The 23,309-nt window shown below is 38.9% G+C and overlaps 1 protein-coding gene across 4 annotated transcripts in view; it reads right to left on the bottom strand.

Annotated features, from left to right (window-relative positions):
- Positions 1-10,953: 10,953 nt before the first annotated feature.
- The window catches only part of MBTPS2 (membrane bound transcription factor peptidase, site 2), a 42,284-nt gene continuing 29,928 nt past the window's right edge, over positions 10,954-23,309 (bottom strand). Inside the window, exons 10-12 of one of the 4 annotated variants that reach the window (XR_002805511.2) lie at positions 21,716-21,791; positions 19,679-20,308; positions 10,954-12,726 (exon numbers count right to left, since the gene is read on the bottom strand). Coding sequence is in view for 3 of the 4 variants with exons in the window: in XM_023634090.2 (XP_023489858.1) it covers positions 20,086-20,308; positions 21,716-21,791 (299 nt within the window). In the remaining variant the exon portion in view is untranslated. Of the gene's footprint in view, positions 12,727-17,387; positions 20,309-20,869; positions 21,140-21,715; positions 21,792-23,309 lie in introns of those variants that run through there. The other 3 variants (XM_023634090.2, XM_070257237.1, XM_023634091.2) reach the window with 3 other exon arrangements.

The raw sequence follows: 23,309 nt of genomic DNA, 5'->3' as shown, positions 1-23,309 counted from the left end.
CCCCCAGTACATAGTTGTATATTTTAGTTGTGGGTCCTTCTAGTTGTGGCATGTGGGACACCGCCTCAATATGGGCTGATGAGCGGTGCCATGTCTGCACCCAGGATCCGAACCAGTGATACCCTGGGCCGCCAAAGCGGAGTGTGCAAACTTAAGCACTCGGGCACGTGGCCTGCCCCAGACCTGCATTTTTTTTAACTTAGTATACTGTGAACATGTTGTCAAGTCAATAAAAATGGTTGTACAGCATTTTATTGGCTGCTCATTTTTCTATTGTATAGTTGTACCATAATGGATTTTACTAATGCCTTATATTTGAGTTGTTGGACATTTTAGTTGTTTCCACTTTTTTACTAAAAAAAATTAAGGTCGTTTCTCCTTTTGTGCATGACGATTAGTCTCCTTATAGCCAATCATTTCCCTAGCATCATCTCTTAGAAGTGGAATTTCTGGGTAAACAGCTTTGATTATACCAGTTTGTAGGATTTGGCTTGATTTCTTTTCTGAAATGTTATTATAATCATGCAGTAAACAAAGTTTCATTTTCTGTTTTAGTTTTTAACAAAAATATTTCTCTATGTTATCACATGTGTTCTGTAAGAGCAATTTTTCTTTTGGTGAGGAAGATTGGCCCTGAGCTTGTTACCGCCTAAGGTGGGGTTGTCTGCCTGCCACAAGACACGCCAATAGTCAAGGGGCAAGGAGGTAGGAGAGAAAGCCCTTTTTATGACAGCTTGCCAGCAAGAGGGAAGATGGCCAACTAATGTCCGAAAGAACCATCTTAAGGGGGACACAGACTCTTGAAGCAGTTAGATAGGCCGATGGGTTATAGGGAAGGGGGTTAGGAAATATTGAACCCCCCTGGTGTTGCAGACTGGGAGTTGCCACATCAGATCTTTCAATTGTCATGGATATCAGCATAGAATCTCTGTACAGAGGTCATCACATTCCCAGAGTGCACAAACTTATCTCCTTATCGCAGCTGGGAGGGGCTATAAAATCCACAGAGCCTACAAATCCCCCAGAGCCAGGCCCTTACTTGTCTAGGCAAACTAAAGCAAAGATTCAAAGAGGCTGATGAGTCAGGGTTAATCAGAAGTCATTTAAAGTTACAATATGGTTTCTTTTCTACAATATGGCTTCCCTTATGTCAACCTTGTGTTGAGCTGGTATCAAGCTAACATCTGTTGCCAATCTTCCTCTATTTTGTATGTAGGACACCACCACAACATGGCTTGATGAGCTGTGTGTAGGTCCACACCTGGGATCTGAACCTGTGAACTCTGGGTCACTGAAGCAGAGCACATGAACTTAACCAGTCAGAGTTTCAAAACTCTCAATTAAAAGAAAAGACATTTAAATTATAAACACTGGGAAGGTTAACAGGAACTTGATGTTCTTTATCTTTTCTCTTACATCAGATCTTAGATTTGGATGGGAAGTGTCAATTCCATGGATGGGGAAATAGTGAGGCACATAGAAAGCTTTGAAAGTGACTTTCGTATAGCTACATAATTTATACCGAACTCCCATCTATAGTTTACGCCTTGGGAGAATTCTTTGCAATGTTAGTAAAGTTCAGGTTTGCCTCCAGACAAACTGGATAAACAAGAATTTTTTTAAAGAGGGAGTTCCAAGAAGGAAGGCTCCATCTAAGTTCTATCTTTGCATGAAAGAAAATATTATAACATCAAAAGAAGGAATTTCTCATTCAAAACAAACCATACATCCAAGCTAGACTTCAACCTCATATTTTGAAGTTTCTAAGAATCAAGGCTTCCCTTGAGAAACAGTGGAGATGACATTAAAATCATGATCTATTCTTTCCTCTGCAGGAATTCTAAGGAACAAAGAACCGGTTTGTTTTGTATTTTAAACAGCAAGGTGCTTGGTGTAGACTAGAATTTCTCAACCCTGGTACTCTTTGGGCTAGATCATTCTTTGTTTTGAGGGGCTGTCCTGTGCATTGTGGGAAGTTTAGCAGCATCCCTGGCCTCTACCCACTGGATGCTAGTGGGATCTTGCCCCCTCCCAAGTTGTGACAATCAAAAGTGTCTCCAGACATTGCCAAATGTCCCCTGGGGGACACAAGCATCCCACTGGTGTGATACATATGGTATATTTAATTCTATTTAATAACCTCTGATTATGTCCAGATGAACGACAGATGCAAAAGGTGGATAGCTTGGACACTAACATCCTTTAACAGTTATTTTCATTTTTTCAACTCGACTTGATATATTTTGAGAAAAATGTGTGTCTTATCTCAGCAAATAAATGGAAAAGTAAAACAGACATCAATTGCTAAGTATAAAGTGTTCCAAATCTGTAAATCAGATGTGTGAGTTCCATACAAATTACAGTAAATATAAAATTTTAATGAAGATAGTTTTCTAAGAAAATGCTGGGTAAAAACAACAGATTCAGGGGCTGGCCCCGTAGCTGAGAGGTTAAGTTCGCACGCTCTGCTGAGTATGCCCAGGGTTTTGCCGGTTTAGATCCTGGGCACGGACATGGCACCGCTCATCAGGCCATGTTGAGGCGGTGTCTCACATGCCACAACTAGAAGGACCCACAACTAAAATATACAACTATGTACTGTGGGCATTTGGGGAGATAAAGCAGAAAAAAACCCCCCAAAACAAAAAAAAAAACCCACAACAGATTCATTCATTATGTAATTACCTGTGAATAACAATATTTTATTAGCAAATTGCCTCCTCTATTTTATTAAGTAAAGTACAAGGTCAGATGTCTGGGTTTTCTAAGGTAATGCGGAAACAATTTCAAAGCTGCTTCGTTGAATTCTACTTTCAATCTGGAAGATTTACATGGCATTTCAAATAGGACAATTTAAAATTAAAATCTGAATAAATGACACATTTGAATTAGAATCTTTAAGGAAAACCTGGACTAATTGAGTTTGGCAGTCTTTGCCCTTAAAATTTAAACCAATTATTTTTGGATTGTATTCTAATAATTGTGCCAGTAAATTTGGCCAAAAAATTTTCCTAATATATATTTTCACTGTTGTAGTAGGTCTTTCCTCATACACTATAAACAACTCTTTCGAAAGCTACAATACCCGAGATGTTGCCATGGCAACCCTCGGGGCTCTATCCTGAGAGCCTGCATTTATCCTGATGCTATCAAGATTTCCTCATGGTTATGCTCAGTAACATGCCCTCCCAACATCTGAGGGAAAATTAGTAAATATTTGGTGTAAAATAATTTCCTCCTGGACTGTATTTAAAATCTCCCTGGATCAGTTAAGATACTTTCAGCTGTGAATAACAATATCCAACTACAAGTGGCATAGATAACAGGAAATGTTATTGTCTTCCCTAAGAAGAAGTTTAGAGGTAGATGGTCTGGTCATCCCAGGCTAAACAGTGTCATTAGTTACCCAGGCTCTTTCCATCCCCCTATGTTGCTATCCTCAGCACATTTGCTTTTGTCTACTGTTTAATGGCTGCAATATGGCCTCTGCAGCTCCCATAGCCTATAAAATCACGGGAAGCAAGAAGGGGGAAAGAAAGCTCTCCTTGAACATCTTGGTTTCATCACGATGGAAAATCTTTCTAGAAGCCTCTAGAGAGAGTGCTGTTAAAAGGCTCATTGACCAGACCTGGGCCACATGGCCAGCCCTACCCACAAGGAGGGTGGGAGAGAGAGTATCTGGCATTTTTGGCTCTATTAGGGGAAGCAGACCCTGTTAGAAGGGAAAAGAGAGAGAGAAATGGTTTTTGGGTAGGCAACCAAAAGTGTGTGCCAACTCATATTTTGGGGAGAATGTTCCTCAATCTGAAAACCTGTGACATTACCAAAGTTCTATGAGCATTCTAAATAGCTACCTCTTCTCTATATTTCCTATTTTGACTTGAAAATAAAAAATGAACCTTAAGAAACCCAATCCAATATGAGAAATATTTTATACTCCATAAAACAACCACAAGTAGGTTAAGGTTATAAGTAGGTTACTAAAAGAAAAGCCTGCTTGATTTCCCTTTAGTAAGGGAGATCCTTTGAGATCCTGTGTGTTGCCTTATCTCCACAGAGCTTTTGTGTTCAAAAAGTGCGCTAATGGTGTTTTTGTAGACACAAAGGGAAATCATTTAGTATATTCGACAACTTTGCTTTTCAGGTTGTGTCCGGTTGTGTCATACCACCACTGTGCTGGAGGTCCTGGCTCAGAAACACTTGGATGAATCCCTCAGGTTGCGTCTCTTCTGAGTGCCCTTTCTTGAAGTGGACTTAGGCTGGTTGAAGCATAGCCTTTCTTCCTGGGAGCAGGTGGCCTCTGTTTTACGGACACACTTCTTGAACGTTCTGCTTCAGGAGTGGGACTGGTGGCATGTGGTCCAGCAGCAGTTCCTGTTAGACATGGAGGTGAAGGCCTTTGTGTTTCTTAGGGCTGCTCCTGACCAGGCTGTATTCTCCGCTGGGCTCTGAAGCCAGGTTTGCCCTTGAAGCTCTGTTGCTTCATAGTGGTGGAGGCATGGGCGTGCCAGTGAGAAGGGACTCGAAAGTCTTTACCTTCTGAGTCAGTACTGGGTGGCAAAGCTAAAACCTGGACCGCAAATATTTCTTGTTCCATTTCTCCTCATTTTATCCACTTATGTTTACAGGAATTATGTAACAATCAAATAGCATGACAAGGCAAATGCATCTCCAGTGCACTCAGATGACACCAAAAATTAATGACCAATCATCTGAAAGATTCATTCTTACCATAATGTGCGGAGCCACTTTCATTTTTCTCACGGGAGGAAAAATCATTACCAGGGTCTGGCCCGCTGGCGCAGCAGTTAAGTTCGCACGTTCTGCTTCAGCGGCCCAGGGTTCACCAGCTCGGATCCCGGGTGTGGACATGGCACCACTTGGCAAGCCATGCTGTGGCAGGCGTCCCACATATAAAGTAGAGGAAGATGGGCACGGATGTTAGCTAAGGGCCAGTCTTCCTCAGCAAAAAGAGGAGGATTGGTGGCAGATGTTAGCTCAGGGCTAATCTTCCTCAAAAAACAAAACAAAACAATACCAAACTCTCACTCACCTCATATTACTGAAAGACAAGATTTTTCCTCTCTTTAAAGAATAGTGCATATATGTTTTTACAGTGAGCAGGAAGCTAACTCTACATGCCTAAAATTCATGTGCCTGCCATTCTTCCAACCTGCGGAAACTTCTTATGTTACATCTGGCTCCCATTGGAGTAGTGGAGAGAACAATTATGCTCATCCATCTCCTTGCCTCCAATAGCTGAGAGTAGGAGTGAAATTGGAATGTAAAAGTGTAAGAGGGGGTCATTTTCTACTTTAGAGTGACCTATATCAATCCACTCAAGAGAGCTCATTGAGTATTGTCAGGAACTAGGCACTATGAGGGTGGCCATACCAAAAGTAAGCGGGTGATGGCTCTCAAGGAGTTTATAAACCAGGAAAGGAAATAGGACACATGAGGTCATAGGTGAATGTCATGAGCACAAAGTTTTATAAAACTTGAGAAGGATACATGCTACAACATGGATGAATTTTGAGGATATTTTGCTAAGTTAAATAAGCCAGTCACAAAAGGACAAATATTGTATGATTCCATTTATATAAGGCACCTAGAACAGTCAAACTTATAGGGACAGAAAGTAAAATGGTGGTTGTCATGGGCTGGGGTGAGGGGGAATGGGAAGTTATTGCTTAATGAGTATGGAGTTTCAGTTTTGCAAGATGAAGAGTTCTGGAGATGGATGGTGGTGATGGTTGCACAACAATGTGAATGTCCTCGATGCCACTGAACTCTGCCATAAAACAGTCAATTTTATGTTATATATATTTTACCACAATTAAAAAAAATACCCGAGAAGGAGAACTATCAAATTATGGTGTAACAAAGAACACAAAACTGGCTAAAAGAAACTGAGTTCTTATCCTTGACTGACTGTGTGATCTTAGCCAAGTCATTTAACTTCATTAAATGTCCTAACCTACAAAGCAAATGATTGTAAAGTTATTGGATGAATTCAAAGAGGTAATGTATTGGGGCCAGCTCCGTGGCTGAGTGGTTAAGTTCTCGCGCTCCACTGCAGCGGCACAGGGTTTGGATCCTGGGTGCGGATATGGCACTGCTCGTCAGGCCACGCACGTTGAGGCGGCGTCCCACAACCCACAACTAGAAGGACGTGCAACTAAGATATACAACTGTGTACAGGGAGGGTTTGGGGAGATAAAAGCAGGAAAAAAAAAAAGATTGGCAACAGTTGTTAGCCCAGGTGCCAATCTTTGGGAAAAAAAAAGGAAGATTGGCAACAGTTGTTAGCCCAGGTGCCAATCTTTAAAAAAAAATAAAAAGAGGTAATGTATGAAAAAAGCCACCTAGCTAAATGTATGGTGCTACACAAGATAAGGTATTATTGTGGAGGTGAGGAGGGAAGGTTTTACAAGGGCAATGTGATTTGAAGGTAAGGAATAACATTTATTGAGTGTCTACTGTGTGCCGATCTCAGTTTACACAGCAAAATTTTGAAAGTATTATCCTCAAAAAGAAGAAATTAAAACACAGAGCTATAATTTGCCCCAATCCAAAGAGCAGCTCTGTCTCTCAAATTCCGCATTCTTTCCGCTCACGGGAAGTTGTGAAATAAGGTGTTGAAATTGGAAATAGAATAAAATAGAAAATAAAAAAGCAGAGACAGTCGATAAATGCAGAAGTTGGTTCTTTTTTTAAAAAATAATTTTATTTTGAAATAATTCCAAACAGAAGTTTCAAGAAGTATACAAAGAACTCCCTCACACTCTTCATCCAGATTCAGCAATTAACATTTTACCATGTTTGCTTTATTCTCTCTCTTTCTGAACCATCTAAGTTTCAAACATAATGCCCCTTTACTCTGTGACAGAAAAAACTTTTCTTCTACCCACTTAGGTTAATGATTTGGGGCCTGCATATTAAACTGACAAAAGACAGATTAGCAAGAGAAAAACACAGATTTAATTACATACAAAGCACAGGAGTTCACAAAGAAATGTGACTGAAGGAGGTGGAATTTGGGGCTTATCTACCATCTTAATAGGAGGCGGGGGAGGGGCAAGGGGCACTTCTGGGGGAACAAATGACTTCTTAGAAGTGGGGAGACCAGGCACTTAGGAAAAATAAATAACTTTTTGGAAAGATAAACGGGCCCTGAGGAGAATAGGTGGGAGATGTGATAGTTTTGTGACGTCTGAGAAGATTAGAGGTGCTTCTGGGGAGGGAATTTATGACAATTGCCTTCTTTTGGGAGGTTCTGCTTTCAGGCAGATAAGGGATTTCAGGAACTCAAACGCCTTCAGCTCAAAAATCATTTTTATGCCACAGTGCCTTATTCCGGACCCCTTTGATTTCTATACTTCAGCCCTCGGTTTCCGGAGAACTTAGGTAAACACAGAACATTCTCAAACTCAGGAAATTCAATGCTATTATCCCAGAGCTGAGCACTCTATGCCTGTTCCTCAAGTGCCACTGCTGGCAGGTCTTATCTAGAAGTGGGTTTGGCTAAGCTGCTTCTTGTAGCTATGTGAGGACTCCATTTTACTCAACAAAGATTTCTAGAGTGCCTACTCTGTGCCAACCACTGTTCTAGGCACTGAGGACTCAAGTGATGTTTCATTCACGGATAACTATACCTGCATCCACGTGTCCTCTTTTCCCTCTCTTAGAAAGGGCATCCCTCTTGCTGAAGGCCCTTGCTCCACTTGTGCTCTGCATCCCATCTCCTCTCTCAATGATCTATCTTTCTTTCTCTAGGGTTCTTCCCATCAGCATCAAAAACAAGCCCAGAATCGTCCTACTGCTAAAACAATTGTTACTGAGCTCCAAGGGACCCGTGACCTGCAAGTGGGTCCTTTTCCCTGGAGCCACTGGCGCCAACAGGACGAGACCGGGTTTGGAATGGCAGAGCAGAAAATTTATTCATTGCTCAATGAATGGAGGAGGCAGAGCTCCTGCTCTAAAACACCTTCTCCCCGAAGGGAGGTGAGCAGGGTTCTTATGGGATGTGAATGGGGAGGGGTCTCCGCACCATCGCTTGGGGTGCGAGCAGTTGGGGCATGAGCAGAACTTCCCTTCTTGTACACATTTCCTTCTGGGCATGGCACCCCATAGCCATCTTGGACCTTTCTGGTTTGGACTGGTTCTGTGGTTTGACCATCTGGCAATATTCTGCCTTGGTTCTTATAAGCAAGCACAACTCAAAACAAAGCATTAGATACGGAAAGTGTTTTTAGGGACTTCTCTGGGTGACAGAATGACAACAACAACTTTCCTCTACATCCCTCACCAAGTCCCATGCTCTCTCCCACCCCTTCCGAATGGAGCTTCTTGAGGGTATTCTCTGTATTTGCAGTCTCCACCTGCACACATCCCCACTCCTCTATCCACTACAACCTGGCTCAGCCTCCCCTGCTGTGCAGGGACTACTCTCTCAAGAGCATTATGAACTCCCGCTAAATCCTATGGATATTTTGCAGGTTCTTTCATTGACATCTCATATTATCGACATCTTCTTCTTGACATATTCTCTTCCCTTTGTTCCTTTAATACCAAACTCTCATTTGTGGTTTTCTTCCTAATTTTCTGAAGCTCCTTCTGTTTCCTTCTCCTGTACCCTTTTTACCTAAAAGCTGGTGTTGCTGAGAGTTCTATCCTAGGACACTTCCTCCTTCCTTCTCGTTCTTCTGCATTCTCCCAGGACTTTATCCAGTCCCCTGGGTTCAATTACATATTCGGGGTGCATCAGCTCATACATGGTATCTCCAACCGATTTCTCCTGAGTTCCCGACCTATACATCCAATGGCCCATTTGAAGTCCTCCCAGGCATTCAAACTCAAGAGTTCCAACTTGAAGAGCTCCTTTTCTGATGTTCCCTAGCTCTGTTAATGGCACTGCCGTAATTTAACTGTCCAAGCCAGAAACGTGAAGTCTTCTTGCCTTCTTCCTGATCCTAAACTACATCTAACCATCAAATACAGCGGATTCTACTTTTTCTAAAAAAAGATTTTATTTTTCCTTTTTCTCCCCAAAGCGCCCCGGTAAATAGTTGATATCTTTTGTTGTGGGTCCTAGTTTTGGCATGTGGGACGCCACCTCAGCACGCCCTGACGAGCAAGTCCGTACCATGTCCGCACCCAGGATCTGAGCCGGCAAAACCTTGGTCGCTGAAGGGAGCGTGCAAACTTAACTACTCGGTCATGGGGCCGGCCCCTAGCTTCTACTTTTAAGTTTGTCCTCTTCTCTTTCCATCTCTACTGCTATCATCCTATTCCTTATCATCATCATCTCTTGCTGAGATTACTGAAACAGTCTCTTAACTAATTTCGTTGTCTCCAGATTTGTTTTCCCCAATCTATGCTTTGCCCTCAGCCAAAGTGATCCATCCAAAATGCAAATCTGATTATGAGACTCTCCTGCTTGAAATTTTCAATGACTTCTCATTTGCTATTAGGCTAAAGTCCACACTCTCCTTAACATATTTCTAAAGATTTTATTTTTCCTTTTTCTCCCAAAGCCCCCGGGTACATAGTTGTGTATTTTTAGTTGTGGGTCCCTCTAGTTGTGGCATGTGGGATGCCACCTCAGCATGGCTTGATGAGTGGTGCCATGTCCGCGCCCAGGATTCCAACCAGCGAAACCCTGGGCCACCGAAGCAGAGTGTGTGAACTTAACCACTTGGCCACGGGCCCGGCCCCTCCTTAACATATTTCTAAGACGTGGCCTCTGCTAACTTCAGCTTAATCTCTGGCCACCTCACGCCTGCAACACTTAGTAGTGCTCAGCATATATTTATTGTTTTAAAAATAAATGGTACGTTCTTCCTTACAAAATACAAAAGAGAAAACTGTCTTATTTACTGCTGTTGACACAAACAATCCATAATCAATCCATAAATCAAAATTTGGGATGAGATTATCATGAGCCAGGTCTGAGGACTATAGTCTGGGGGGCTTCCTTCCCCAGGAAAGGAAGCACACCAAAGAAGTGGGGTGTACAGAGTGGTTATATACTGTCTTGGAAGAAAGAGCATACACCACACATGATAGGAATATTTCTTTTACTACTGTCATGAGATGCTTAGCTGGCATAGCAGGTCAGTGGTCACAAGGTGAGCACAGGAGGTCGGTGGTCAGCGGGTCAGCAATTAATTCTTAGTTTCTGGGAAGAGAAGCTTATCCTTAAAGAAATGCTGATATGGGAGGAAGCTACATCCCTATCTTTAAGGGCATCATTCTTGTCTTTGGGACACAGTAAATGTTTAAAGCAGATGTACAATGCATGCTCAACAAGCCACGTCAAGCCTTTTTGGAAAAACAAGGTCAGGCCGAATTTGTTTTAAACCAAATGGTTTTAAACCTCATATACTCCAATATCTCCTACTGCTTTTCATTTATTTATCACTGCTGTATCCCCAGAGCCCAGAACAGTGCCTGGAACATAGTAAGTGTGCAGTAAATATTTTCGAAATGAATGAAAGAATATATGTATCAGTTCTAGTGACTGTAGAATGAGGATGAGCAAGAAAAATGGAAACTTTTTTTTATCCAATAAGCATCTCTTAGAGTAGCATATTTACAAGAGTCATATTCTATATTTTGGCAAGTTTAAAAACCAACATGATGATCTCAGAAGGAAAGCATTTTTTATTTTTTTTGAGGAAGATTAGCCCTGAGCTAACATCTGCCACCAATCCTCCTCCTTTTGCTGAGGAAGATTGACCCTAAGCTAACATCCATGCCCATCTTCCACTACTTTATATATGGGAAGCCTGCCACAGCATGGCTTGATAAAGTGGTGCATAGGTCTGCACCTGGGATGCAAACTGGCAAATCCTAGGCTGCCGAAGCGGAGCATGCGAACTTAACTGCTGTGCCACTGGGCCAGCCCTGGAGAACATTTTAAATGTGGGGAAAAAAGCACACTTCACCAACTTCTTTTAAACTGATCATTTATTATGAATTGAAAAAGTTGCTAAAATTTTACAAGAAATAAAATATAAATTCATAGTATCCTCATTACCCCTTATGTTCAGGATTTTAAATTATGATTAAAAAAATAGTGCATATATTTGAACAAGTAATCAAAGAATGCAGTGTTCCATACTGAATCATTATGTAACTAAAACAGATGAAGATAAGATACTTACTTTAAAATCAGGACATCTATTCCAAAGACAGATTTTTTTTTTAACCTTTTAAGACTAATATTAAACAATCCACAGAGATATAAAAGCTTGAAAATCTAAGAAGCAAAAAAATATTTTAATTGAGAAGTTGATGAAAACAGTACCTTAGATAATGGTATGTATTAAGGATAATCTCTAGATTGCTAATATATATTGTTTAGGAATGAGATACACTATTTCAGTAAAAATAAAAACACTTTAAGGAAAAAAAAATGATTTAAGCACTCTATTCAATTAAAACACATGAGATATATTCTCAGTGTATTATTGAAATGAAAAAGTAAAATAATAAATAGTTGCCTTCTATATAAAAATGATTCATCAAATGAGAGATAATTTCACTTATTATATCTATTCTCTCCAAAGGATGTAATTCATGCCTCTTCCTGGCTGGTATGGCATCTCCATACTAACCATTTCTTTTGAGACGACTGGTTTAATCACTTGGGGATAACAAAACACAAGGTTATATCTCTATTTTGCACCAACATCAAAATACATTGCATATAGATTATAGATTAGAATGTTTGAGAAAATGAAATCATATGACTATCATAAGAAAATATCTGTGAATATTCATAAAATCTTGAGAAGACTTTTAAAACATATCACCAAAAGTAGAAAACATAAGGCAAAGATTGACAGATCACGATATACAAAAACATAAAAATAAGCATTATACTTAAATGAAATTTTAGCATATTCACATGTAACAAATCAAACAGTAGTGCTGACTTATGATGAAAAGCAGTAAGAAGACAATAATCATTTCCATGAAAAATGGGCAAAGGATGGGGATAAACAAAAAGGGCACAATGGCCAATAAATACATTTTAAAATGCTTAACCTTTTCTCTAATCAAAGAAATACAAATGAGATGCCATTTTTGCATACCCAATTAACAGAAAAAAATGTAAATTCAACAAGGCAATATGTATATATAAAACTATGTTCACATTTCAAGATAGCAATTTTTCTTTTAGGATTATCTTAAGAGTTTCTAGAATTATTTTAAAAATCACAGATATGCAAAAAGATTTAGTTATAGGGATATTCCTTACAGCTTTGTTTATAATATTGCAAAATAGGAAATAATAGGGGTTGATTAAACTGTGGCATATTTAACACTGCAATATTATATAACCATTAAAATAACAGTAGAATATTAATAACATTGAAAAATGTTTGTAATACACTGTCAAGTTTAATAAAGCAGCTTATTAGTTTATAATATCCTATTTTTCCAATAAATTACAATTTACTTTCATTTAACATGTTTTCTATAATGAATGTGTACTTTTCTAGTAAAAAATAAATTGTTCTTCTATAAAGGCCAAAAAAATCAGATTATCTATCTCCTGTTCCAGTTCTATACTCCCCAAGCAAACTCCTGATTACCAACCTCTTCTTCCTACATATTTCCATAACAGAAAATGGGGTGCCCTGAACTGGAGAAGGGAACATTCTGTAAATTGCAAAGTGCTACCGTCCATTGTAGATTTCTGGTGATACATAAATCCTGGAAAGGAAATTAGAAGTCATTAAAAGATGGAAATGAAGTGGTTGAAAAGGAAGAAAAGAATGCTAGGAATACAGTACAAAAGTCAAGGACCTATAAAAGAAGCTAAGGTATGGTCATATATGTTTGCAAACCCTTCATAAAAATATGAGCCCTGAAGGATGAAAAGTAGTAAGAAGGTGATAACCACTGCAGGGAAATATGGACAAAGGATGTGGATAAAAACACCTAAAAAAGAATACACATTAAAAAAAATGTTTAGCCTCTTTTCGAACTAAAAATGTAAATTAAAATGAACATGTTAAAAAAGAGCTTATTTTGAAACACAATATCCCAGACTGTGCAGAGTAGATAGCTCTCTATTGTCTGATTTAGTCCTCAAAGTCCATCCTACCTCAATACTCTCCTATATTGGTTCATCACAGTGCCACCTTCTGAATTAGGATACTGTTTGGTTAAGACCAGATTTAAATGCCAATGTTACTATCAATGAGCACACTCATGAACACGAGGTTATTTTGAATAGCTCAGAGCAAAATCCTTAGCTCACATCTTAAATATTATGATTTTAGCTCCATTTTGTTTGGGGGAAGAAATGTTTAAAAGGGTCAAGGCCTGGGAGATACTCTGGACAACCAGAGCTAGCCTGAAGGCCCTGGAAGCCAAGAAGGCATACCAAAAGGAGGCAAGACCTAACACCAGTGTGGACAGAGGTGTCAGGGCAAATTTATGTCATAATTCTGCCTTCTGAAAATAAGAAATTTAAGTACATAATAGTAACTTGAGCATGCAAGGCACCATATTAAGAACTTTATCCAAACTGTTTAACAGTCTTATAAAGGAAAATGGTATCATGTCTAATTTAAAGATAGTTCACTCTATATAGAAAAATAAACCTGGATTTCCTACCTCATATCACATATTACAGAAATTAAAGATCTCATTGTAAAAATATAACTCTGAAGCAAACAGAAGAAAGTGTAGAATATTATTGTGACTTCGGGACAGGACAGGACTTTTTCAGAAAGACACACAAAACAAACAATGAAGCAAGAAATCAATGGATTTGACTACATTCAACAAAGGATCTCATGAATAAAATTTATAGATGGGTGATAGACGGAAAAATTATTTGCAAAATCTCAAATGGACAAGAGATTGGTATCCAGAACATGGGTTGTTCTGTAAACAGATAGTAAATATTTTAAGTTTTGTGGCCCATATGGACTCTGTTGCAGCTGCTCAACTCTGTTGTTGTGGCTTAAAAGCAGCCATAGAGAATACATAAATGAATGCATGCAGCTGTGTTCCAATATAACCTTATTTACAAAAATAGTTGCTGAGCAGGATTTGGCCTGCAGGTTGTAGTTGTCGACCCTTAATCTAGACTATATAAGAAATTCCTATGGATCAATAAGAAAAATTTAGGACAAAGGGTATCAATAAGCAATTGGCAGAATGAAAAATCCAAATGGCTAAACAAGTATATATACAGATGTGCACCTTTATTAACAATCTGAGAAATGCAAATTAAAATGAAATGCCGTTTTGCACCTAACATTTGTCAGAACATGGAAGTCAGATAATTCAGGCGGAGGTAAGGGTGTGGGGGAACATGGAACCCTCATGCCTTGCTGATGAGTGTCAGTTACACAGAGCCACTCTGGAGAGCAATCTGGGAGTGCTAAGTGAAATTAAGTATGTGTTTCCATACTCCATAAAGGAGAGCTCTTTGATAAACGGCAGCAGGCAATCTTATAATAACATGCGTACATTTTCTTCATTTTGTAACTAGAGACAATATACATTTTTATTTTTCTCATTTCACTATAAATAGACAAAAACACCATCAAAGACCGTCACTAGTCTACAGACTAGCTGTTATAAACTACTTTCTGCCAATGTGCTTTAGACATGAAGAAAATCTTAATATTCTTAGCATCTAATTCTTTTACAGTTTAGAGTTTCATATCTTTAAGAGGAGAATTAGCTTTACGATGCCTCATTAATGGAATGCAAAATTCACATGAATTTAAGATAAAGTGACACTTTAATTTTATAGGATGAGGAGCCAATTACAGGGTTCTACTCTTGTGTCTTTTTTTTTTTTTTTGAGGAAGATTAGCCCTGAGCTAACATCTGCCACCAATCCTCCTCTTTTTGCTGAGGAAGACTGGCCCTGAGCTAACATCTGTGCCCATCTTCCTCTACTTTATATGTGGGACGCCTACCACAGCATGGCTTGCCAAGCGGTGCCATGTCCGCACCCGGGATCCGAACCAGCGAACCCCGGGCAGCTGAAGCAGAATGTGTACACTTAACCGCTGCACCACCAGGCCGGCCCCTACAGGGTTCTACTCTTAAATTCTTTTGGGTTTTCCCTCCTCTACAGTGTCAGAAGGGCTTCAGTAGAAAAATTTGAGAAATAGTCAGTTAATACGGGGCAATTTTGAATAACCATCAATCTTTAGCTAAATAAAGCTAAGATAGGGGCTGGCCCGTGGCCGAGTGGTTAAGTTCGCGCTCCCCACTTCGTCGGCCCAGGGTTTCGCTGGTTCGGATCCTCGGTGTGGACATGGTGCTGCTCATCAGGCCATGCTGTGGTGGCATCCCACATGCCACAACTGGAAGGATCCACAACTAAAAATACACAACTATGTACCGGGAGGCTTTGGGGAGAAAGAGGAAAAATAAAATCTTTGAAAAAAAAAAGCTAAGCTATAAGGGTGTTTTTCTCTCTATAATGGGATATTAAATTACACAATATAATCTACTTGGTAATTAGAATTGCAACTTCTTTTAGCCATTTTTTTTCTACCTCCACCCTGAGTATAATCTCTTGTAGCACTAGGTTCTGAAATAGAGGCTTTCCTTTCATTGAATTCATTTGCGGTGGTCTGATAAAATATACAATGGATTATTCAAATTAGTATGGCCTAAACAGCAAGAGTAGCTTGCAGATGCACTGATAAAAAAGGCTTATTGTCTCAAAGAAAGTATATCCACATGCTTTACCTTAAAAATAAATTTGTTATTCAACTCTATTCCAGTGCTGAAAACCACTTCAGAATTAAAATAGCTGTGAAATAACTAAAACATTTTTTTCCCAGTTTTTTATCACGTTCATTTACTTAAAAGGGTAGATTATACTAAAGCATATGTATACTATTGTTTGATTAGTCATTGAAAGAAAAAGTTTACAGTGAATTGCACACTTTAAACAGGTGAACTTTATGGTATTTAACTATATCTCAAAAAGCTGCTAAAAAATGGTGGTTTAGATAGTCATCTAGTCTTGTGACTCTCAACCATAGTACAATGGATCAGAGGCAAGAAGGAGGAGTGGAATGAGGCTAGCCAATCAGGAATTGGGCTAAATTTCCAGCCTATTTATCTAGCCCTTAGTAACCTAGAAAGAGAATGTGTGTGTGTGCGTGCGTGTGTGTGTGCATGGCAGAGAGGTTGGCTCTGTGGACAAGGGAGAAAGCGCTAGCACAACAGGTCAAGAAGAACCAATGCCATAGTTGAAATATTTTTCTTTGATGAATTCCTAAAAATATAGACTTAGAGACGATTCCTGTCAGATACTAACGAAAGGAAACATGATAGTCGTCTTTTTTCATCCATAAACAGGCTATTTCCAAACCAGTAGCAAGAGTACAGGAACCTCATTTTAAAAAGACTTTTTTCCATGGCCTGCAACAACTTTTACATACAGATTGCTTGAGTGAAAACTGAAGGCTGCTTTTAGAATCAAGAATCTAAAAACGACTAAGACGTATGTAAACAGAACAATTTTGATAGAAAAGAATACAAATTTTTCCCGATCAAAAAATGGGCAGAGGACATGAACAGACATTTCTCAAAAGAAGATATGAATATGGCCAATAGACACATGAAAAGATGTTCATCATCGCTAATCATCAGGGAAATGCAAATCAAAACTACACTAAGATATCACCTTACACCCGTTAGATTGGCAAAAACATCCAAAACCAAGAGCGACAAATGTTGGAGAGGTTGTGGAGAAAAAGGAACCCTCATATGCTGTTGGTGGGAATGCAAACTGGTACAGCCACTATGGAAAACAGTATGGAGATTTCTCAAAAAGTTAAAAATAGAAATACCCTATGACCCAGCCATCCCATTACTGGGTATCTATCCTAAGAACCTGAAATCAGAAATCCCAAGAGTCCCTTGCACCCCTATGTTCATCGCAGTATTATTTACAATAGCCAAGACGTGGAACCAACCTACGTGCCCAGAAACTGATGACTGGATAAAGAAGATGTGGTATATATACACAATGGAATACTACTCAGCCATAAAAAAAGACAAAATTGGCCCATTCACAGCAACGTGGATGGACCTCGAGGGTATTATGTTAAGCGAAATAAGCCAGTCAGAGAAAGACGAACTCTATATGACTCCACTCATAGGTGGAAGTTAGTATATTGATAAGGAGATCTGATCGGTGGTTACCAGGGAAAAGGGGGGATGGGGGGAGGGCACACAGGGGGAAGTGGTGTACCCACAACATGACTAACAAAAATGTACAACTGAAATCTCACAAGGTTGTAATCTATCATAACATTAATAAAAAAAAAAAGAATACAAATTTTTTAAGAAAGACAACACATAGATGATGATAAAACATAGAATGCTGGTACACATTTATTCTTTTATTGCTAAACATCAAATGCCAGCAACTGTGGTATCTTCAAGTTAAATCCTAAGAATGAATTACAGAACAGTCGAAAGATTTATAGAAAAATATCTGTGCACCATTAGAATGTGGACATTCAATAAATACCACAGGACAAAATAATGGCTGAGAGCCACATATCCATGAAGCAGATGTTTACAATTTACTGTTAGAACAGACAATGACCTATAAGAGCGATTATCAAAAGGTCAAGTTTAACGGCATGTCTTTTCAAACTGAGATGCTGAAAAGAATATATACATTCTTTACAGATTGTAGGTGATTTTAAAAAAACCCTCAAAAATGTAAACAATGAAGAGTAGGAACACTGAAAATAAAGTTTTACTGTGGAACAAAGTGACATCACAAAAAGAACACTTTCTTCAAATCCTCAAAATAATTCATTTTTCTAATTGCTCTACAGAAACCAAAAAGGATTATTTTCATAAAGATGATAATATATCAGGGACACAAAGACCTCTCATTTTTTTATGTTAACATATATTTACAGTAAATATTCAATAATACTTTTTACAGCTTACTTAAATAGAAACATGCTTTTCTAGTGCATAAATAACATGAATCATCATCCATTCAACCGCATTTATTAAGTATTTTTGATGTCTCATGCACTGTGCTAGGGATGCAGAGATGAGCATGACATGGTCCTTGCTCTAAAAGTACCCACAATCAAGCTAAAGAGACAACACGTAACATTTCCTTTTTCACACGATGAGACCATTTCTATACAAATGGGACTGATCTGCTCAATATCCTATTAGAGTGGTTCCCAAATCCTGACCCTATGGAGCAACAGACCAGGTGTTTAAAAGCTACAAGAAAATGAGGTGTTTGCTTTTTTTCTCACCCAGGAAAAGTTAATGGGTAGGATTTCCTCTACTAAATTTTTTTCTGTTTTTTAAACAACTGACCTGAACATAGACAACATTTTCATTAGTAAACTGCTTAGTTCATGTAACTGAATTAATTATGTAAGTATTTAATGGCATTCCCCAAGCTCTGAACAGGTCTGAGCATCACTCTGCTAATACACTTTAATCTTGATTGACTGGCTGCCTAAGAATAGAACAAATGCCTTTTCCCTGGGATAAACCAATAATTGCATGGTTTCAGTAATGGTAATAACTGATGACCTTGAGTTATTAACAAAATGTTAAAATGATATTCAATGCATAATTTCTGTTTAAGAAGACAGACATATTTTTAATAGAATCTAAAGAGTTTCTTAAAAATGATTAAAAAGTTTTAGTGCCTGAAGAGCAACGCAATGATCTGAAAAAGGTGAACTCCATGGAACACCTCACTTAGTGAAGAAGTTGGATACGTGACTGTTAACGTTTGAGTGTACGAGAGAAACATATTTTTCATCAAAGAAACGACATGCTCATACACTTCGAAGACCAATAGCTTCGCAGTGGTTTGTTGACTTCACAGATCTCCCAAGGCTGCATCTCCAGTCCAAAGGACCTTGAACTAGGGTGGGCTCTTTGGGGCTCAAAAGTCAGTTCCCAGGCTCTGGCAAATCCATGTTTGTAGCCATTCTCACTGTACTACCAAGTCTTCCGTGGACCCACAGAAGTAGCTTAGGGGAAAGATGGAAAGCAAGGACTAGGTGTTTAATTACCCAACACTGAGAAACACGGGAGCCTCTGGTGAGGACAGAGTATGGTTCAGCGCTTAAGGTAGTTGCTTCTTGAAGACAGGAACCCAGGAGCTAGCCCCCTGATAGCCGCAGCAGCACAAGAGAAAATGTCTACCCTGGAAGGGTTCCAAGCTTCAAAGCTCTGTAGAGAATGGTAACCAGGACTGCAGAAAGTCCTGTGATCTGTCTTGTGATTTGTTGGAAGACACGGCTCAGTTCTGAGGTTCAACCCTGGCTGCCTCAGCTCACATGCAGCAGGTAGGAGACACTTCCTGTAGTTCACTCGGAATGTCAAGGCCAGTGCTGCTTTATGAGGGTAGGGGGATACATTAACAAAGAGGCAACTCTTGTGAGGCAAAACACGTCTCATGATATTGTAGGCCCCACTTCCTACTTTGTTCACTTATTTGGTATCATTTGACAAAGATTTTCCCTTTCATGTCAGCAGATTCTTTTATAGAATTTTATTAATTTAATTATAATCAGACCTCAGTTACCAGAGTATAAAATAATACACTATTAAATTTTAAAATACTTTTCAAACAAGACAAAGGACAAGAGATATAGGCCAAGAAAATGCTCACCTTTCCACTTGGCCAAAGTCTGGTCGCCTTCAAATCTGGATTAATGATGCTTTTTCAAGAAGTTTTTGCCAATTAATTCCACCCAATTCTGTTTTCTTTTACATTACTTCAACATGGTATATAGTCACACAAAGTGGTTTAACATGAATTTGCACTTGTTTAGAAATTGTTCCACAAGCATCTGAAGTTTGTAAGTTCAGTCTTTAAAACTAGAATGTAGTCAGAGACTATGCCTTTCATTTCTTCTGTTTATTCCCCATCCCAGAGTTCAGATAACTCTGATATAGGAGGAGCTTAAAGTGGTTGGCTAAAATGTAATCTTAAGGAAACACTTTATATTTCATAGCAAGTAAGGTTTTCAGGATTGTATATTGTAACTCAGAGATTCTGTCAGATGAGTGCAAATATTACCGTGCTGTAACCATCCAGAGTCCCAGGGTCACATTAGCAGCCAAAAGTATACTGCCACCAAGCAAGATAAAAAATCCTATCAGATCTTTGACATCATTGTCTCCAATCACCGAGGTAAGGGTGGCATCCAGGAAAGAGTTTAAAATCCACTGTCCATCCAAAGCAAAGCAGGGCACTGCATTAACAATAGCCAGAGCTCCTGAGAGGGAAATCAGGTACCTGGTTAAAATCAGTTAAGGAGCCGACTGTGAGGTTTGAATGGAAAGCACATTTCTGGGAGTCAGAAGAAGATATTTTATTAGGACTGGATTTGAGATTACAGTTGACTTCCCTCCTTTCTTTAAATCTCTGACCACCAATACAGGCCATTCCTTCTTAGATCTCTACTATTTAAAACAAATGATTTACGTTATTTCAAAGTTCAAAAACCTTGACTAGAAAAATAAAGGCCAACCACTTGTAAACTAAGGCCATCTACAATGAACTCCTAGGAAGACTATGTCTTTCTAATCCTTTAACGATACAACAAGGGAAAGAAATGTGGAAGGAATAAGAAATACGGGAAAATTATTTTTTGATCCTTACAAAGTATTACCTTATATTAGGAAACAAAGATTTTTGGCCCCTTAAACTCTATTTTACTATCATCTATAAGGTTAAAGCATAAATATAACTATATAATGTAAACATAACTCTATTTTACTGTCATCTATAAGGTTATAGCATAAATCTCTCTGAGACAAAGCTGCAGCCTACAAGGTACAATCTTGATTGTACACATTTTTTTTTTTAAGATTTTATTTTTTCCTTTTTCTCCCCAAAGCCCCCCGGTACATAGTTATATATTCTTCGTTGTGGATCCTTCTAGTTGTGGCATGTGGGACGCTGCCTCAGCGTGGTTTGATGAGCAGTGCCATGTGCGCACCCAGGATTCGAACCAACGAAACACTGGGCTGCCTGCAGCAGAGTGCGCGAACTTAACCACTCGGCCACGGGGCCAGCCCCGACTGTACACATTTTTAAGTAACTGCTCATTTGTTTTCTATTTTACTTTTTTGCAAATCATTGAGGAAAGAAATGAAAAAGGTTTAAAAGTGACAAAAATTAAGAACTCTTCCAAACTGTTCAGTTTATCCAAATTCTATGTAACAATTTTTTTAAAATTTCATCTTTTACACACAAACACAATATGCTAAAGAACACATGAGATTTTGTCCTTTGACTTGCTATTTTAGTAGTGGAAACCAGCTTCATCTCCCTTATGCATTCATCCATTTGGTCAGAGATAACAGGCTCAGAAGGGGTGGAATTCATCGCCTCACTAGTAGCTGAAGCTTTCATCCTTTATAAAATTACTAAAAGAGTTTAGTTCTGTAAATCCAACTCAGTTTGTATTTTGGGTTTCTTCCCTGCCACATCTTAACCTTTCTCCCTTCCTGATAAATCTCTCTCCTCTGACTTCTTCCCTCCTAGGTACAATCTGATCTTTTAAACTTTAGAGTCTGTTTTTCAGTTGCTGGCAATTAATTGATACTTGTAAAGTCTAGGCACGCTCTATCTAAGGTAAGACTGATCAAGTTCCAAGTAATATACTTTTAACACATTTTTCAACACCAGAAAGGATACTTGACAAATGTCTCCACAACCACAGGCAGATCTATGCTTAGAAAGTTGAAACGTGGGATAAAACTAGTGATACTCACTAAAAAAGAAAAATAAGAAATAATGAATATTATTCATACAGATAAGCAATAGCATTATGAATTTTACCATACGCTTGAAAATTGGAGTAGCCTATTAAACTGGTTGAGAAAACCCTTCCCAAATATATGTAGGCAGGCTATATGCCCCACATATGAAAACAACTGATTATTCTAGAACATCTAATACAAATAGTGGAACACAGAAATTCACGTCCCAGTGTGTACTTATATTTTGAGGTGAGACTAAGATAAAACTGACTATATACCAAGCATGATTACCAAATACAGAGACCAACTTAAAAAAATATACTAGAATTTACATCACAGGAGTCCTTACCCTTGCAAAGGGGTATAACCTTAAAATCATGTTCACTCCAAGTATTATATGCCACTTAACCTCTTTCTGGTCTTGTTTTTTCTTCAGTGCTAAAACAAGGATTAAGACTAGAGAATTTTGTTTAAAGTTCTCAATTCTTTTTTTCTTTTTAAAGACTAGCACCTGAGCTAACATCTGTGGCCAATCTTTTTTTTTCTTCTTCTTCTCCCCAAAGCCCCCCAGTACATAGTTGTATATTCTAGTTGTAGGTCCTTCTGGTTGTGTAATGTGGCATGCCACCTCAGCATGGCTTGATGAGCAGTGCCATGTCTGCAGCCAGGATTCAAACTGGCAAAACCCTGGGCTGCTGAAGCGGAGCGCGTGAACTTAACCACTTGGCCACCAGGCTGGCCCCAATACTAGAGAATTTTTAAGGTCTCTTCTACTCTCTGGAATCCATAATCCTGTTTTTGTTCAAAACACTTAAAAACTCTCCTGTAATTAGATAGAACCCACAATACACATTTCTGAATTACCCTAAAAGGGGACATTTCTTCATTTGTTGAGGATACATTTAGTATTTGCACTCTAGAGTCACTTAGTGTCAAACTAATAAATAAGAATGATCCAGGTTGTATCTGAGGATATGACTACGAAGCAATGAGAAAGTCTTTTAAAGAGTAACATAGGGGCCAGCCTCGTGGCCGAGTGGTTAAGTTCGAGTGCTACACCTTGGCGGCCCAGGGTTTTGCAGGTTCGGATTCCGGGTGCGAACATGGCACCACTCATCAAGCCATGCTGAGGCAGCGTCCCATATAGCATAACCAGAAGGACCTACAACTAGAACATACAACTGTGTACTGGGGGGGCTTCAGGGAGAAGAAGAAGGAAAAAGAAAGACGATTGGCAACAGATGTTAGCTCATGTGCCAATCTTTAAAAAAAAAGACAAAAAACAAGAATAACATAAAACTCACATGTCCATCAACTGATGAATGAATTAAGAAAAAGTGTTATGTCCATGCAACGGAATATCATTCAGCCATAAAAAGGAGAGATGCACTGACCTGTGCTACAAGATGGAGGAATCTTGAAAACATGCTAAGTGAAAGATGCCAGTCACAAAATATTCCATTTACATGAAATGTAAAGAACAAGCAAATTTATAGAAGCAGAAAGTATATTAGCGGCTGCCAAGGGCT

Source organism: Equus caballus, chromosome X (assembly GCF_041296265.1).
Source record: "Equus caballus isolate H_3958 breed thoroughbred chromosome X, TB-T2T, whole genome shotgun sequence".
Classification (NCBI taxonomy): domain Eukaryota; kingdom Metazoa; phylum Chordata; class Mammalia; order Perissodactyla; family Equidae; genus Equus; species Equus caballus.
The sequence above is the reverse complement of the archived record's forward strand: the minus strand, read 5'-3'. Positions and strand labels throughout refer to the sequence as shown.